The sequence below is a fragment of the Pelmatolapia mariae genome, linkage group LG20 (genome assembly GCF_036321145.2).
Source record: "Pelmatolapia mariae isolate MD_Pm_ZW linkage group LG20, Pm_UMD_F_2, whole genome shotgun sequence".
Lineage (NCBI taxonomy): Eukaryota > Metazoa > Chordata > Actinopteri > Cichliformes > Cichlidae > Pelmatolapia > Pelmatolapia mariae.
This window is the reverse complement of record NC_086244.1, coordinates 19913323-19932601: the sequence shown is the minus strand read 5'-3', so window position 1 is coordinate 19932601 and position 19279 is coordinate 19913323. Positions and strand designations below refer to the sequence as shown.

Here is a 19279-nt window from a genome sequence, read left to right as displayed (position 1 = left end):
TAGAAAACACATTAAGGCTAACAATTAGCTCTCTGGTATGGTTTTGGTATGAACCCTCACATATTCAAACATATAAAACAGAAAAATGTCAATTATTTATGAATAGGCAGCAATCAAAGCATTTCACACCTGGTCCTTCAAGAGGTTGTAGTATAGATGGGATTGGTTCCTTTGCACTGAGTGGGACAAGGTAAACATCTTTGATGGAACGGCTGCTATTGGCGACCACACCGAAACGACCTCTGCTGCTGAAATAGGAAAAAAGGGAGACATAGGCGACCTCCTCTTCCTCTGTTGCAGGGTGAAACCGGATCACACATAACTCCTAACAAATACAAAGCAAACAAAAGTGCATGTAAAATACTGATGTAGCCTCAACATTATTATATGTGGTAAGATGCAAAAAGAAATACAGTATATTCTGCTTGCCTTTGTAACTGAGGTCTTTAGTTTTGCAACGTAGTCCCACACTGTTTGAGGCATGATTCGTCCTCCAATTTGTATAGTGTCAGGTAGATCCTATACAAACCACAAAAATAAATGCTTTTTATATCTCCACCCAGTGACAATTATAAATCCTTTTGATATAGCCAGTAAAAAATGTAATTAATATCATGCATTACAATACCGCTTTAAGATTTTCAGCAGATCCTGACACCAGATATCCCTTGGTGACAAACTTGGCTACAGTGAGCATGTTTAGAAAACCCTTCCACAGTATTTCCTGCTTTGCCAGGAACTGAGTTGTCTCACCATCAGCTGGGGATTCAGAGATCACGGTTCTGAAACAGAAACCACAACAATCATATTTACACAATGCCCAGCTTCTGGACAAATTTAAAACAAAAAAACATTGGCTTGGAGTTCTTTATACCTCGAGTGTGGGCCATAAAGTCTGGGATCAGCAGTGGAAGATGGCTTCATTAAGATGGATTTAGGTACTGTTTTGGTTGGTGGTAGTGATGATGCTACGTTCGATGCAATGTTCTCTTTAACAAGAGCATAAGGAGCAGCCCGTTTATGAGTTGTGTTACTGGGACCAAAGGTGCTACTAGATGAAGCTGAGAACCTGTTTGCAGTGCGGGGATCACGACGCTGTGTAATGGTTACCGTGGAAACAGGTGGAACCAAAACTGGTATATATGGTCTTTTTGGTGCAGTAGCTTTAGAGGTATCTGGAGTTGGGGATGCAGGGGACTCCATGGTAGGAGAAGCAGGAGATTCTAAAGTGGGGGAGGCTGGAGAATCCATTATAGGAGAAGCAGGTGATTCCACTATAGTCAGTGCAGCAGAATCAATATTGAAATGGGATGAAGGGTCCAATAGGTTGGATGCTGGAGAATCCATGTCAGGAGAGTCAGGTGGCGCCAGAAGTGGGGAGTCATCCCCTGCAGACTTTCTCCAAGATGGTTCGTGCTTATCTCTGGATACAGATAGCTTGGATTTTTTCTTTGCAGGTTCCTCCTCTTCCATAGGTTGCATTTGGCCTTTAGGAAGGAATGACAAACTACTTTTGAAAATCTGAATTTAACAGCTAATCAGTAGATAATGATGTCTAGTAGTTTTTACATTTATTCTCATCGTTTTTGAAATTTACCTGTGCATATCTTGCATTTTAGGTCAAATAGATGAGTTTTGTGCTCTGATGTTGTGTCTTTTAGCATGCAGGCAAGAACATCTGGCACTGCATTGGCCGGGCTTGTTTGGCTTGCCCTGGGCTTGACTGCAGGAGCAGGAAGACTTCTCTTCTGTTCCTGTAACGCAACATATACCGACACAAGAACACAAAAAACAATTCTTAGTCAATGTTGATATAACGCATCATGAAAAAAAAAAAAAAGCTGTAAAAGACGCAGCATAATCACCATAAAAACTGTATATCCACCTGTTTAATTTAAATAAGACAGGTACGTACCATGCTATCCGGTTTTCTGTCAGATTTAGCAGGATTCAAACTGGGTAAATCAACCTTAACTGCTTCAGGCTTGGGCAAACTTATTTTAGCAGCTGTATCCTTAACCTAGAAAGACATAAGCAACCATTTAAGATAATCACTTATGACAAAAGCATTGGCTGATCTTTATCAGGCCTGGTATCAAGTAGAAGCATACAATACAATTTTATTTCACTGATATGGTTTATGAATAATATTATTTACCACTGTTGTTTCTTTTACACTTGGCTCAGGTGCCTTGGTAGCCTGCATATCCTTCTGGCTCATCCTAACTAGTCTGAAAGGATTGATATCGCCATGTACCACACAGTATAACAAGCCCTAGAAGAAATAAACAAGTAGATTGTCAATCTGATTTATATTTATATGTACATAAACTAAAATTGGTGTTAACAAATTTCAACATACCTTGTTTCTTGGGTCTTTTAGGTTGAACATTATAGTTCTGTACTTGTTCATGTATTTGCTGTCTGTGTTGCGAAATATGTCAAACATCTCCATCTCAATGCTTGCAACAAGCTTTGCAGCTTCACTCTCAGACATCTCCAAATCCTCACATTCACACACCCTTAGCAAATGGAAAAAGGAGTTAGTCCAGAAATATGCTGTGCATAAATGTCTTTCAAGACTGAGAGACATTTACTGAAAAAATTTAAAGCTTAGTTTGAGAAAACTGTTAAATTGAATAGGGCACTGTGTGAGGTAATGCTACTTAATCTGAATTGTGGAAGGCAAATAAAACAAATGTTGGTTCCCTCAGCACAGTTCATTACTGCATGCTAAAGTGTCATTTTTAAAAAACAAAAAGATACTATACTTACATTTTTTTTCTACTAGACCTATTATTATGTTTTTAATAATCTCATGTTACATTTACCCCCCCCCCAAAAAAAAAAAGCAGAATATGTGCAATAAAAAAATCTAAGGCTGTGACTTTCATTTAATCAGTGATATAGTTCTCACCTTTTGAACAGGATGCTGGTGAGAGAGCGCTGGATACTCTGTCTGACCTGGTTATTGGGTTGAGAGGGCCTGGAGGAGGGTGCACTGGGTGCGGGTGGCACCGGCAGATTTCGGGTTTCATTCAGGGGTGTGGGTGCTGAAGACGGCTTCTGGCATGATGCTGAGACTAACGTATGGCTTGATGGAGACTGAGATCCAGACTGCTTCTTTGGTATAACATATGTGGTCTTCGTTATCATAAGAGCCCCAGTCTCATGATGTCTGCGCGCTGAGGTGGTTGGGGACGATGTGGCTGGAGTCGGGCCAGATTTTTCTGGGGCGGGTGTTATCAGGGGATCTGATTCTGATGACTGATGCTTTGGCAAGTCACTGTTTACAGTTTCCTTTGCTCCTTCTTCACAGTGGCTTTGTGGCTGGGCTGCTTCAGTGGTAGGTTTAGAAAGGAGACTTGCGTCTGGTGAAGGGTCTTCTGGAGATTGTGCTGAAGGAGATACAGCTTCCTTCTCAGCCTCTACCTGTTCACTGTCCTTATTAGCTGTTAGGAAAAAAAAGCACAAGAGGCCATTCTGTAAATATGAAGAAATCTCTCAGAACAGTCTATCAAATAAATCTAACTGTGGTATGAACCAACATGGCACACTAGATAAACAAATAAGTGACATCTTAAAAAAATATCAAAAAACTGGTCTTGCACCCCATTAACTGCTCAGATACTAAACAGTAAATATAAAGATTTACAAGTTTTGTATCAGATTCAGAGTCCCATCTATAAGATTCGGATTCAAATTGCCAGATGTGTGAATAAACTTGTAGTTCATATGGCCAGATAATAATAGGTTAGGTAATTTAAAAAATTCCTTTTGGTGACTTTATGACAGTAAAATTAGAAGAGGCAAAAACTGAATTACAGGCACAGAGACTCACAAGTACAGGCTCATGAACATTTAACATAAACCTGCTGTTTAAAGAAAAACCTTTATTGTATAATACATCTACTGCTTCCCTACAATGATATTACAGAAACTTATAGCACTTCTTAATTCGTTTTTTTTTTTTTTAGATTAACCAATACAGCCTGGTTAAACATACTCTAAATGTTAACAAGGTAAAATGTTGTACTTTAGAGCTACAATGCTTCATCCAAGAGCAGTTTAGGCATTTTAAGTTTGCTTGTACATCTACACTTCCTCTTTGCTTTTCAACATCATTAGCACTGCCTGGCTTTACTCTCCTCACTGTTTGCAGTGAGAATTCTTGCATTTATCTTAATTTATTTATTTTTTTAGTTTTGCGTTAAAAAAACAACAAACTGAGCTGAAGTTCAAACAATTCTGAATACACTGAGTTTTATGTGTTTAATTTTTGGCTGATCAAATATCAAACCTTAGTAAAATGTGTTTTTATATGCTATTGTTGGGGCAATCATCCATTTTGAATTTTTTTTATTTTTTATTTTTGTAGATGCTGAGTTCACAATAAAGCCCAGTATAGGCAGATATTTTAAATCTATTGTGGAGAAGTCTTTGTTTGCTCATTGCTCCATGAATACTTTCATTCTGGCATATAACTATATTACTCTCTATCCAGAGTAATGCTAACAAGTGAACTGTATATGTGCAGTTATTGTTTTCCAGTTCCACTCACTGGAAGAAAAAGAAAAATACACTTTTTTTGTATACATCTATATTCTATGTACATTTTGTATGACTTCAGTACTATGTGTTTGGTAACTCTTGTACCAAAAAAAGGACAGACTTTCCAAAACCTCTGCACTCCTGGGTGTATTTGTTTTCCCCTCAAAGGCTTTTTAAAATTTATCAGCAATTAGTGTTTACTGTGGAATGCTGAGGCATAAAAAAAAGTGTGTTGAGTCTCATGAACACACTTCACATTTATCACTATGAATGAGAATTAACCACACAGGCATAGTTCTGTGATTCCAAACTACTGAAAAATAGACCCAATGTTTCATTTATATTTATATTACAAATTTTACATGCACACAAAATGTTTGATAAATGTGCTTTAGAGTTCTGCTATAAGGAGGAAAATCATAATCTACTGGCTTCCTGTGCCTGACATAATAACACAAGTTCTTCCAAATAAAATTTCATAAGAAAAACTAACATCAGATCTTCATAAATCACACTGCCTGCTAATGTGTATTGGACTTGCTGTGTAAATAGCTGTCTGTGCATAAGACACATACAAATAACTCTGATATATTAGTGCAGAGCCACTGGGATAATAAGCAAAACCATTACAATATAAAGCCAGTTGTATTGACGAGGATGTTTCCAAAAGGATGTTAATAATCCAGCCCAAAACCTGAACTTGGTATTGATATAAAGTTAATTGTTGCTATTTATGAATTACAGCTGAATGAAATGACCACATTTTATGTTAGCTCAACCAAAGACAAACAACAATAAAGGCTTGTGTGTAAACCTGTATAATCAAAGTGCCCCTGAGGACAGATAATGTGACTATTACAGGTTATTCTAAATAGTTAATCCCATATTTAATAATGCTAATATTTAAAAAAAAAAAAAGATTGATAATGATTTTACTATATTTATTATACTTTTACATATTTAACTTCAGTTTTATTGTGAGAGTAAATTATTTTTGTTCAATAACTAAAACACCAAAAATATATATATGCAATTTGTATTGCATATATAAATTGATAAACTGCACAAGTGCTATAAAACATCCCAGCTTTGCATACTACTCTGTTAGGCAAAACTTTTTAAATTGCTATTTATAGCTTTTGAAACCTAACACAAATAATGCGTGCATTTTTCAGCCTTTCCACTTTTAAAACTGATGAATTTTATGCATAACATATAATACACTGGTCCCATTTGGAATATCAGACACAATGAAATACCAGCCAACCTCTGCAAGACCACAGAAAGTCCTGTAGACATTGTATGGTGTGGTTTGGAAGTCTTAATGTTCACACGTGCAAGTGTTTGAGTATTTATTGTGGGATTAGGACGGATGGCACAGTGTAGCCTCAGCTTAGCCAAAATGGGAAAGATGAGCTTTTTTAGGTCAGTGTATGGCATGACCACTATTATGAAGCAGGAGGCATCAATCAATGCAATGTGAAGGAAATCAAGGAGATTTTGTATGAGTAATGTAGGCTCTTTACCTTGGATTATAAAGTGCCTTGAGGTGACTTATTGTGAGTTTGCACTATATCAATAAAAATTAAATGAACAGAAAAAGTGAACTTCCAGAAATGATGAACATTATGGTCAGAAAACCCAAAACTGGCAACCAACCTGTGACTTCATTTAATGTACATAGACATGGAGATATGAGCTAATCACATACAATAATTTGGCCCGCTGGTGGATGCAGCGGACAAAATCTGCCCTTATATGTTCCCAATCCAAACCAGTTTTTTTTTTTCTAGTAACAGAGAAGCAATAGTTTCAGAGAACTAGTTTCAAATCAGTTCCAAGTACTTCAAAGTATACACCAATCAGGCAACTGTCTCAGCAAGAACAAAGTGCTAAAAGAAAGAGGAAACAATGACACATCTTCAGAGAGACAGGAAGCACCGTAGATTGTAAAAAGAATTTGGAAAAGGAAGAAAATAAAAGATCAGGGATTTAGTGTGTCATCTGCAGAGATTTCACCGCTTTCGTTTGTCCACTGACAAGCAGGAAGGCTTAAGACAAAATAAACAATATAAAAAAATAAGGATAGAGCAAAGGAACAAACATGCAAGTGAGTCACTTTCCACATCTATGAGCTAAATCATGAAGAATCTTTATTTGTGTGATTAAGCTACTGTGTATGTGAGTCAAAGTGAGAAAGAAACAAGCATTTGCCACAGTGAGTAGGTGCAAAGTTATGATGCAAATCCTTTTCAATTGTTCAGAACACATATCTATGAAACTCCTTATTTATTGACTAAAATGAAGAATGTCGTCACTTTAGGTATTTGTGCTGAAGTTTCAATAAATGTTCAGCAAGGGAGAGTTTTTCAGTCACAAACTGCCTTTGATCTTCTGAAGGTACATTTCTGCTTTAATCCTGTTCTCATCCTTTGCATAATTTCCACTGTCCCATACCGTCAGACATCATTATAATGAAAATGAACACAAACACCAACCCATTAACACCTTGACATTCAGGATGCTCCTGAGGACTTAAGGCAAAGTTTCCATCTACTATTTCTTTGATTAACCTAACCACTATCAGATGAGGTGTCTTCATAGTGCCCTACTATTAGTGAAAAAACAAGAGTGGGCCAGGTGTCAACAACTGATATTTGCTGCAGACTTCAGTAAAAACAGCTTTACTTTTCCCTGTTCACTATACGTGTTAATTGTAAATATTGCTTTTGTTGTTTTTCCGGTGTATTTACTGACAGATGTACTAAATCTGTCAGGAAATCAGTTATTGCACTGTGAAAAACACAGAGCGTCGATGTGGCAGCTAACTGCAGTTGGCTTAAAGTTTAAATAGCAATGAATCAGTATCTAGCTCCCATGAGGTCATTTTGAAAGCTGCACCACAGGCACCATAGGCATACCCAAACACAACCTGACAGCAGTCCCCCCTTTCTCTGTCAATGGACTTGAGGTAGAATACTTAATATACACTGATTTGGCAAAATATCATGACTACTGTCAGGCGAAGTGAATAATACTGATTGTCTCTTCATAATGGGCACTTGTTAGTGGGTGGGATATAACTAGGGGGCAAGTGAACATTTTTATCCCCAAAATTGCTGTTTTAGAAGTAGGACACATGGGTAAGGGTAAGGATTGCGTTTTGATCAAAGTCAAATTGTGATGGCTAGATGACTGGGTCAGAACATCTCCAAAACTGCAGCTCTTGTTGAGAGTTCTGGGTCTACAGCAGGCAGTATCTATCAAAAGTGATTAAAGGAAGGAACAGTGGTGAACCAGCAACAGGTCATGGGAGGGCAAGGCTCACTAATGCATTTCGGGAGTGAAAGTTGTTCCATGTGGTCTGTTCCAACAAACGAGCTCCTGAGGCTCAAATTGTCTAAAAAGTTAATGCTGGTTTGTACAGTACATTGGAGTTTGTTGTGTAATGGGCTGCATAGCCACAGACCAGTCAGGGTGCCTGTAGTGACCCCCCTCCACCACCAAAAAAAAGGGAACGTGACCAGCAGAACTAGACCACAGGGGAATGGAAGAAGGTGGCCTGATCTGATGAACCACATTTTATTTTACAAAACGCGGATGGCCGGGTGGGTTGTTGCAGAACATGTACACTCTTTCATAGAAACAATAATCCTTCATGGCCGTGGCCTCTTTCAGGAAGACACAAAGCAAAAATGGCTTAGCAATGGTTTGAGGAGCACAAAAATGAGTTTGATCTCCCTAGAGCTCAATCCAATCAAGCATCTGTAGGATGTGCTGGCCAAATAAGTCTGATCCATGGAGGCCCCACCTCGCTTTTTGCAGGACTGAAAGGATCTGTTGCTAACATCTTGATGTCAGATACCGCAGCATAACTTCAGAGGTCTAATAGAGTCCATCCTCAACAAATACAGGCTGTTATGGCAGTAAAACAGGGACCAACACAATATTAAGCTGGGCATATACTGTGCAATTTTTTCAGTTGCGTTATTCAGCTCCTGCTCAAATTGTACGATTGAATCGCAGGGGTTAGAAGTTCATGGGTCTCTATGCACGGTCTCACTATACGGCCCGATGCTCTGATGCGACCTGAGTGCTCACACTGTGCGTCCATAACATGAGGTTTATAACACAAAATCTGTCTCTCACTCTCCCTCTCTGTCTTTCACTCACACAGACACACACACCACCACCATCAACTTTGCTAAATTGCTAATGAAAAACATTGACCAGGCAGCTGCAATTGAGCAGCAATGTCCATCCAACTCTTTTCATGGTTGATGCGGTCGTGATAATTTTGTGAGGCCACATCGAAAAGTTCTACACGCTGCGCTGCCATGCTACTCCGGCTTTTTCACTCCCATTTCTGTGTTTGCGTGTGGCCAGTGTGAGAGGTTGCGTTGAAACCCTCACGAGGGAGCGACAGGATTTCAAACAGGTTTGATTTTCTTGTGACCATATGATTGCTGATTGGGAGCTGGTCATGAGGTTTTAATTGCTTCTCGTTACCCCATGTATACAACACGATGCATGACACATAGCACATCGCCGAACTTGCGGCGACCCCCAAAACGGTCGCACGACTGAAAAATTGTCTCGAAATGGGCCAGTGTCTCAAAATCACACAGTGTATGCCCAGATTTAGGCAGTAGCTCATAATGTTATGCTTGATTGGTGTATTTACTAACAGCAACAGATTTACCAAGTTATTATCATAACTTTTTGTACCACTCTTTTTTTCTTTCTTTTTTAGCCAGACTGGTGTAATAATTTCCTTTTCTATTAATTTTGTAATTTTTCCAAGCAGGAGACACTCATCCATCGCAAGGCCCTGTCAAAATGGATGTATCTGATTTTTTATTTTAAACATAGTGTGATTTCTAATTTAACTATATTTTTTACAGCATTATTCTTAAGCATACGAATCCATCTAATCCATCCATATGCACAAAGAATAAGATAAAATAACAATGACTGTAATGATTTTTAAATAATTATTGTAGGTTCTTTACCTTACAACATAAAGTGCTACAAGGCAACTATTGATGTGATTTGCCGCTATATATAAATAAAACTGAACTGAATTTAAATCTTATAGTTTTTTTTTCCTGCAACGACTCCAGCACCTAGAAATTATTACAACAATGCAATTAAGTGTTATCTGTAAAATCAACTTTTGCTTTAGCTTTATTCCCACTGCACAAACCAAATTTTTCTTCTCAAAAAAACCTATGAGTAGCTGAGATACAAACAATATACTGCATACACTGTATATACTTTTTATTTAAAATAAGTAATTAGTCTATGTAAAAATATAATAACCCTGTTATTGAAATTGGGTCAGTCTTCTCTTTGAGGTTCTCTCTTCTTACATCTCTGGGTTTTCAGCACTGCTGCTATTTTTAAGTCACCCGTTGGAAGACCACTTGTGACATTTGTGATATACAAATGTTTTAACTTGAACCCAGGTTCTAAACATTAATGTATTACAAATTCAGACTGTGACCGTCAACACGCAGAGTTCCGGAATGAACCTAAATAACTGCACACCATTATGTGCCAGTACACATTTTTTTTAAGCAACACAATCTTTGCTCGCTGCAAGTTATGCACTTCCACAAAATGAAAATCAAATCAAAGGATAACTGTAGTATGGTTGGGTGATTTTCTCCACAGTCCAGATGCCATACTGTCGCTTTCGGCATTGCTAATGGCCAGTAGCATACACTGAATAATGCACACTGTGTAGCCCAAGCAGGTGAAGAGGGCACAGGTGAAAGAGAAACACACACACTGGGAGTACATTTTTGGTCCAGCTTGTGTTTTGTGTGTAAAATATTTCATCTGTCACACTTTCATTCTTCAACTGCCTAGTCCTAGACAGCTGAGTCCAGCAGTCGAAAAATACAGATCTTTTCTCATTTGATGATGATGGATGAGCTTCATTGCTTCATTGACTTCAAAGCAGCACAGAAGTCCAGACATGTACCTGTTTGTGTGCACCCAAGCATGCTCAGATACCTGTGTTGCAAGTGTCAGCTATATGTGGAGGTGCAAAATGAACCAAGAGCGAGGCAGATTCATTTTTTATGAATCTCATAATAATTATAATTTAATGCATTACTTGGGAAACGAGATCTGTGAAAAAATGCCTTGACCTGAGAGCTATAGCTTTGGCCATAGATGATCTCTGACATCCATCACCACAATCCTATACTGCTGACATACTGGACAAAGAACTGGTAAGGAGTACAGATGCACGAGTGCTAGGGAACTAAATGGGACTGAAAATAGCATCCGTGTGGGAAGACGTCTGGATATGGGTAGGATGATGATCTTGAAAATGTGTCTCAGTCTTTAAAAAAAACCTGTTGAAGCCTCAAAACTAATTTAGTTTCTAGCACCTTGTTGGGAGAACATCTAAGAGGAGTTGAAACTTTCAGAAATGGAGACAGTGATGGGTTCTCCAATGTGTTAAAAACTGTGTGGCAAATGATTGAACAAATTATGAACCAATTGCAAAGACTAGAGATTTTCCCATTTACGATAGATATAACTGAAAAGTTCAGAGAAAATCTTTGTACACAGGGGACAAATCTAAAAACCAATACTAATCTTCAGATCCTCTGGCTGCCTGGATCAAAAATATTCCATAGTGCAAAATATTGTGATCAGAGTCACATCCAAATTGCAAGCAAACATATTCTGACCCTGCATTAACAAATACGAAAAAAAAAATTCTAACTTAAAAAAATAAAAATAAAAATATGAATCATGGAATTGGCATCCTTTGGACGAAAGAATAGAGCATCCATTAGAACTGTCATATTTATCAATGGTCAGCTTCTACTTAAAGGGTAAATTGGTGCACAATGGGTGGCTAACTTACACATCTGTGACCGACATTTGAAAGTTCTGCAGCAACATATATTGCTTGAGGCTTGCTCATTGCAGTAAGACATTACCAAGTCACATTATGCAAGTACTACAACAGCATGTCTCCTCTGCAGTGTGGCAGCTTAAAAAAAATTAAAAGAGCAAACGATTTTCCCCAGTTTCCAGTTTTAAAATCAAATAATTTTTCTCAACTTCAAATAATTTAGGTTAAAGAAGAATCACAACGTTTTTGGAAATGACACTACCCTAATTTGATTTTATGAGGAGAGAAAAATAATTAAGTTGGACCCAGAAGAAAATTTAAACTGTAAACCTCTTCCCCACATCTTTAAGACTCACTGAGAGTAGAATTTCAGTAATTTAATACATTTATAAATGAAAGTGAATAATCAAGTTGTGTTTTAATGATGAATAACATGCTGGGCTATTTTTCAATCAAGCTATTCCCTTCTGGTCATTAAACTTTTTTTTAAACTAAGACGGCATAATGTTACTTTTCACGTTCCCAACACAAAATCAAAATAGGGGTAAAGTAGGTTGAGAGCACTTCACACCAAATTTCACTGTACAAAAAAAACCCCAAAACCCAAGAGAGTTTAAAAATGTTTGTAAGCTGCGTTTCTAAATATCTCCTTTCATAAATAAGAGATTATTCAGCACTGTTCTGCTATACATACTTACATACATACATATATACATATACACACACACACACACACACACACACACACACACACACACACACATATATACATACATACATACACACACTGTTGGCAAGACTCCATGAGGGAAACACATCAAGGCAAGACTATCATTAGGCTGCTATTTACTTACACATGTTCTTTTCATGTTATCATGGATCAGAATATATATAATGAATCATGTGGCTCACATGGGATTTTACCTTGGAGGCAAAAAATGGTATAGACAGATCCCTGTCAAAAGCCCAAGTAAGAAGTTTGCATAAGTCAAGTTTAGTTTCCTATAAAATTAAATTAATTGTAATCACTATTAGATGGTACATTTTTAGTTCTCACACACACACACACACACACACACACACACACACACACACCTTCAGGAGAAAATAGTGAACGCTTCAAACACTGCAACTATAGGTATGCTAGCACATATGTTTGTTTTTTGATGGAGAAAATCATTTAATTTTTTCAAAATGACACTACTTAGAATAATATTCAATAATAAATACTCTAGGTTACTAATTCTGTGCTATCACACAAGAATGTCAAGAAATCTCCACATTGAGCAGATGTCAAAAATGTGAACTACTCAGAACATCAGCAGTGTTCTTTCCATGGTTGCACATTATTTGTTTGGCCAGTAGAGGGTGCTTGTGTTTTACAATTAGGTTTGAGATGGTATTAAAAAGATTCGACTGTTGGAAAAAAAAACACACTGAATATATACAGGCCTTTAGAAGCATGCAAGACAACACTAAAGAGGTTTAAGATGCAGCCCCGAAAATAAAATAAAAATGAAAAAAAACCTTCAATCCGCTGAGGCAAAATTTCTCAAAATGGAATTTAACAATCAAGTATTTGTGCTCCGATTCAAATTAAATATAATACAGCCCCCTCTTTTCTTGGTGTAAACAATCAAACTAATCAAAAGTCTTTCCCTCAACAGCTACACTACACACCATAAGGTTGCAGCTTGGTGCTCAACCTGGAAACAGTGAAGTCTATGAGGACATATAGCTATAATTTTCACACATGCAGCGCAGCTCCCAAACTTTTCTCGACACGGCCCGACAGAGGTGGATGGGAGAATGCACATAAATGTCCAGCACAGCTGGATTGAACATAAATTCTCTTCAGCCTGCCAGCTCCCTTTCCAAAGTCTGTGTGATGTCTGATTGCAGGCAGGTGAAAATGGCACAGGCAACGATTAAATGCATTCACAGTTTGTGAGTGGGTGTCATGTTTGTGTACACCATTCCCAGGCAGCTCCTTCGTCCAAACCAAGCAGAATATTTTCAGAAGTGAGAAAGCATGAAGCAAACTATGACTATACATGAAGCCTGCTGTGTGCTACTTATGAATAAAGGATAACTTTGGATAATATTTGGACCTCATTCTCCTGAAACTGTCTGGGCAACATGTGTGGTAATATCCTAAGAAATACTGTGGGGGAAAATGCTTGCATGGCCGTATGTTATACAGAAAATCTCAGCAGGATTTCACAACTAATCATTCAGGTCTCATATGAAAGCATTAGTCATGTGCAAGCTCTATGAATACGAAATATCTGGTATTCATGCTTACTTTGTGACATGTGTTCAGTGGAGTGGGCTGAAAGTTGGATGCTGGTTTGGGAAGTTTGGAAAAGTAAGAAATATACTCCAAGCAAGAGCTTCACTCAGATAACGTCTGATACAATTCATTACCATCATCACAAAAATCATGACACCCATCGAATCACTCATCCATCACATCATATGTGTGTGCAGCTACACAATCAATTGAAAAGCTATAATTACTAATTAAAGGCTTCTCCAATCAGAAAAGTTATTCAGGGAAATATTATTACATACTCTTAACAGTTACGAGTGTAAAGAATGGATGGAGACCACAGACCTTGTCCCTTCCTGTAACTCCAAACTGATCATAATCCAACAAGGCATTTCATGTTCAGCTTCATTGGTTTTGTGTTTTGTCATGTGCGACAAGATGTGCTATGACACAAGTAAGACAGGGACTACTGCAGCAGACCACTCAACTCCATCAGAGTTTTGAAAAAAAAAGAAGAAAAAAAAAGGCCAAATCCATTCGTACAAGAAAAATAAAGCAGGTAGAGAATTTTTTATCCAGATGCAGTCACTGCTCTAAATCAAGACTAATCACTGCAATGTACTATAGCATTTTTTGTCTTCGTAGTCATAATTATCTTCAACCGAAAGAGTTCAATTTATTGTATGAATGTTGTTTTATTTATTGCTTATTTTCATAGTGTGTACTATTTTAGAGGCACCTACAGAAGTAGCACGTCTATTCGATGTATTTTATAATTCAACAAGGAATTCCAATTCTAAAAGGAATTCCAATTCTAAACTTTTTAACTTGAGAAATATATGTTAAAATGGATTTTTATGCTTTGTTGTTTTCCCTGCCTACTGAGCAATAAACTTGAGACAGAACCTGTTGTAAATAGCAAACTTTTTGCGATGAATATGGTCTTAGGTCAAGTTGATCAAATGTGTAGCAACAGTGATAAGCGCTGCTCGAGATAAAAAAAAAAATCATAGCTGGTCACATTTTGGTTCTGTATTGTTTCCTTTGGTGTTTTAAGAACTATTCTTTTTTTCTATGAATGTATCTGTGTGAAAACAGACTCTTCAGACACCCAAACTACGGACCCTTTCTCTCCTTTTTTTTTCATTTTAACAATGCCATGCACTGACTTCCAGCAGTACACAAAAACTTCTTTAAAGCATTTTGGCTCTAACACAGAACTTTCATCTCTTTCCAAAACAGAAATAAAAGAATTATCAATACACGAAGCAATACTACTGTTCAGCGTACAGACACTAGACTATTTCGCCTGCTTTTGAGAGTGTTTGGTGAAACATTATGCGGTTTAATTTGCTTGGTAGTGCACTATGCATTTTTCAGAGCAGTGCTTAGCTGACTTCATTTACTATCCATTCCATCACTGTTCTGCAACTATGAAGAGGTTCAACGTCCATGAACCATGCTTTCAGCTTTGCAATAACATGCTCTTTCCTTTGCTTGTTAGGTTACATGAAAGAGGTTACATCTTTCTGAAAGGTGCAGATGCTTATTGAGGGGACAGCTAGAAATGGAATTTGTTATATATACACTGATGTAAAAGAAATTCTGCATACCAAGTGGGAACAAAGAAACATTTTTTGTCTTCTAATTTAGGAGTACCAATATAATTAATATGATTAGAAACCACAGCGAGAGATCCCTGAGAGTACTTTGATGGTGGGCAGGGGCAATCCTCAACAAGCTCCTCCTTACACAAAGGTAAAAGCCATATGAGTTCAACGTTCCATTTCTGAGTCGGCTCATGTTGCAGCAATGGAATTGTGCAGAATATCATCACATTAAGTGACACCACAGTTCAACAGGTCATAATTGACTGCTGCCATCATAATAACCCTGAGGAAAAACTGGTGAAAAATGATGTCTCAGCCTGCATCGCTGTCTGATCTCTATCCCACTGAGACACTGTGTGGCACAGAACAAAAGCTGGAGATATGACTCCGAGCCATCAGCTTTTGCCAGAATTGTGCCAGTGATCACACAGCTCCACACATTCAGAGGCTCCATGAGGCATTAAGCAGTGGCTACCACCAGTGATCAACCAGGTTTCTGATGGGCTGCTGGGTAGCTACTGTAAATGGAGTCCATGTTTTCAAGAAACTTACTGTTTTGATCTCTTGAGTTGTTTTGTGTGTTTGTGCAAGTGTGTAGAGTAGACTTCCTTTGCCATCAGTATATATGCGGGCTTAAATTTCATACTCCCATCTTTCTCCCTCTTTTACCTATTTATATCTTTCAAAATGTGAGAAAGACATGATATTGTTATCTTGTCATAAACAGACTATTTTAATCTCGACATTTGTTATTTTCACCTTTGTGTTTTTTAGTCTGTTGAGTAATTTTGCAAAATTTTATTTTGACAGTCCAGTCACGTTGGGCCAGAGCTCAAAGTTCACAAAATCAGGGCAGTATTGTTGTTAATGTGTATAAAATTGTAAAGAAATATGGTTTGTATATGTTTGAGAGAGCAAAAAAAGAGTGTAGGGATTTAAAATTTTAAGTTAAATGTGGGATAACATGGCCTAAGTAAGGCTATTTAACACTATGAATGTACCAGGTTTAAAAAAAAAAAAAGATGTACACCTCTTTCATTCCCAGTTTTTGTGTGTGTGTGTGTGTGTGCGTGCGTGTGCATTGTGAAGTATTTTTTCTTCATTTGCAGCAGTGTGAAGACTTTTCTCAGAGGAATGGAGCCTTTTGCTGACAGTGGCCAGCTGACACTTCAAAATCTTCATGAATCCTCCAGTCCCCTCCTCCTCTTCCTCCTCCATACCAGCTGCAGCGTCTCTATTGATTCCAAATCCTATCCAACTTAAGGCTGGTGTGTCTGTGAAATGACTGATCCAAGAGTGTGTGCTTGTGGTTGTTTGTGTGTTGACGACTGAAGGCATTGGAAATTGGAAAAATAAAGTTTTCCTTGAAATACCCAAAAAGTTGCGTGACAGTGAGACAGAGAGGTTTTCAACTTGTGTATGTGTATTTAGCACAAAGGGTAGATTATGCTCCAATGTTGACTGCCCACAAAATAAACCAGGAAGGCGCTGAATGTTGGAGGAATCAGACCAATGTCTGAAAGCAAAATGCATCCTTATGGCAGGGTGGCTGGAATATTAGGGCACTTCTTTGAACAGACGATCAACTTTGAGAAAATTATACCATCTGGGCACTTGAGACATCATTATGAGGACTTCACAAAGCCAGTGTACTTGATGGCATTGTGGAGCAGTGTGTGTTTGATGGTTTAATGTGGTTTCATGTGCAGGAGATTTAGTTTAATACATGTAAACCAAGGGATACCAAATACCAGAATGTTTAATGTTATCTACGGTCAAACCAGCAGCAGGACAGCTGCAGCAGGTCTATACAGTGTTTGAACTGCGGTCTTGAAAAGAGGTCTGCTTTTTTACAGGAGTTGGAAAACATGCATGTAATTTAGATGAGTGTATCGTAACTTGTTAAATAGTAAACAATCAACCCTTACATCCACCATCATATATCGGCTGCATTTGATTTGAGAAGTAGAACATGTATAACTAGCGCTAAATTATTTCAGAAACCAAAACCTTTCATTACTTTTAGTTTTGAACGAGTATTTTTTATCCATTTAAAATTTCTTTCTGTCTAAGACTTAACCTTGTTAAGAAAAAGTTCTGCATAAATAAAGTTTCTCATTATTATTCAATACTGATAAAAAAATACTGAAAAAAGAAAGCCTTGTATCAATTTTCATAAAACCAAGCTTTTTGGGCAAAGACCTAAAGGAATGTCATATATAGTGTGGAATAAAATATATGCAATGTAGTGTTTAATGTATGTCGCAATGCACCATATTACTGTTATAAGTTGACGTCGGTCTTGTTGAATGCTGATTTTGGTAAGATGACTTATCCATTGCACTTGCCTTCTAACAATCTTCTAACTGAATATAAAGAACTAAAGATGTTTTATACACTAGCAAAATGTTGGAATAAATTAAAACAGAAATATATACTGATTTTGTGACTTTAAACTGACATTGGAGCCAAAATTTCACATGAATCCCTTGCGTAGTTTTAAAATTGAGTATGCATTTTTTCTTTATATTCCCTTATATGTAACCATCAATCAATTACAGAATCATATATTGTGATTCTAAAAAACAAATCTCATAACAACGTCATTATACTGCATGGCCAGACATCTATAATGGAAACTTTCAGTTTCTGATGCTACTACTTGTTATATTTTAATTTTAGAGAGTATAATGAAAACAGAATGCACAAGAGTGCTTAAATTATTAAATAATGAGTAATGCTGTGAATATGGGAGCACCATGCTAGAGCTAAGCATTACTGTACGTTTTATGTGCTGTTTCGTCCATCAATTTAACAGAAAGTATTTGTTAAGGAGCCCTTTGGGTCACAATAGATATTTTGTTTGTAGAAATAGAGATCATACCAACAAATACTTGGTTCCAGCTTGCATTCATATAGTTTTACATTTGCAAAAGGTTTAGACAAATATCAAAGCATTGTTTGAACACAGTCACCAAGCGCAGCTGTGTGTTGCTCATTTAGGGATTTTTGTTATGACATGGTGTTTATATGCATGTGCTTCGGTAAGACTGGCATTCTGACTTGTCAAGATTGTTTCACGAGAACATCTGTGCTACTGCAACTGAACAGGGGAATTATAAAAGTGAAAATACTTACCCACTGCTGACCCCTGCTATGAACCAGGGAATAAGTAAAAGTGTGTGTGTGTGTGTGTGTGTGTGTGTGTGTGTGTGCGCGAACACACACTTGTGTATGGTTTCATTGCGAATTCTATTGATTCAAAAGGGGAAGGAAATTCTGTAATTCCAAAACAGGCACTTTGTGCATGATGTGTAAACTGCTTGAATGTGTGTGAGTATAGAATGATACATACACGCTGTGTGTAAGTTTGATGCTGGTGTGGAGGTAGCCTGAGCTTCTGTGAGACTGGGGTCACAGATGACAGGAGATGCAGCCGCCTCCTGCTCACCATCATCCTCCTTTTTCTCCTCCTCACCTCGCAGCTCAGCTTTTTCTGCTAGCCTCTTTGATGTCCGACTTGACCTTTGAGCCTATGATTGAAATGTTTACATACGGTGAAAAAATACGATTTGTCAGTTGCTGAAACTAACTACCTGAAACTATAGAAATGACCCCAAGATGAAAATCTATTACCCACACACCTCAATACTCTTCTCAGTCTGCAAGCTAATTTTTCTTACCTTTGCAGCAGGTCTTGACATGGAAGCTTTTCTCTGTGCCCGTCCTTTGGATTTGGGCACCTTAGGGCCAGAGAGTGTCTTCATAGTGACAGCAGCATGCTGAAGGATGCAGTCATTGCCACAGTAAACAGAATCTGGTAGTGCTTGTTTAGAGCAACCAGGTCCGATGCACAAGGGAAGAGAGCTATCCATCTCAGGCTCAGGTTCAGCTTCAGGGTCTGGCCTTGCTTCAATAGCCTGCTCCTCCTCCTCTGTTTCCTCCTCTACCAGCACAGTCTGCTGA

General features: G+C 37.8%; 1 protein-coding gene across 1 annotated transcript in view; it reads right to left on the bottom strand.

Moving 5' to 3' along the window:
• The window catches only part of LOC134619232 (uncharacterized), a 32159-nt gene that overhangs the window by 7440 nt on the left and 5440 nt on the right, over window positions 1-19279 (bottom strand). The window contains exons 6-16 of the mRNA XM_063465003.1: window positions 18997-19272; window positions 18669-18846; window positions 2918-3452; window positions 2363-2522; window positions 2159-2275; window positions 1916-2020; window positions 1598-1754; window positions 875-1487; window positions 629-782; window positions 430-519; window positions 130-325 (exon numbers count right to left, since the gene is read on the bottom strand). Coding sequence (XP_063321073.1) covers window positions 130-325; window positions 430-519; window positions 629-782; window positions 875-1487; window positions 1598-1754; window positions 1916-2020; window positions 2159-2275; window positions 2363-2522; window positions 2918-3452; window positions 18669-18846; window positions 18997-19272 — 2581 coding nt within the window. The remainder of the gene's footprint in view (window positions 1-129; window positions 326-429; window positions 520-628; window positions 783-874; window positions 1488-1597; window positions 1755-1915; window positions 2021-2158; window positions 2276-2362; window positions 2523-2917; window positions 3453-18668; window positions 18847-18996; window positions 19273-19279) is intronic.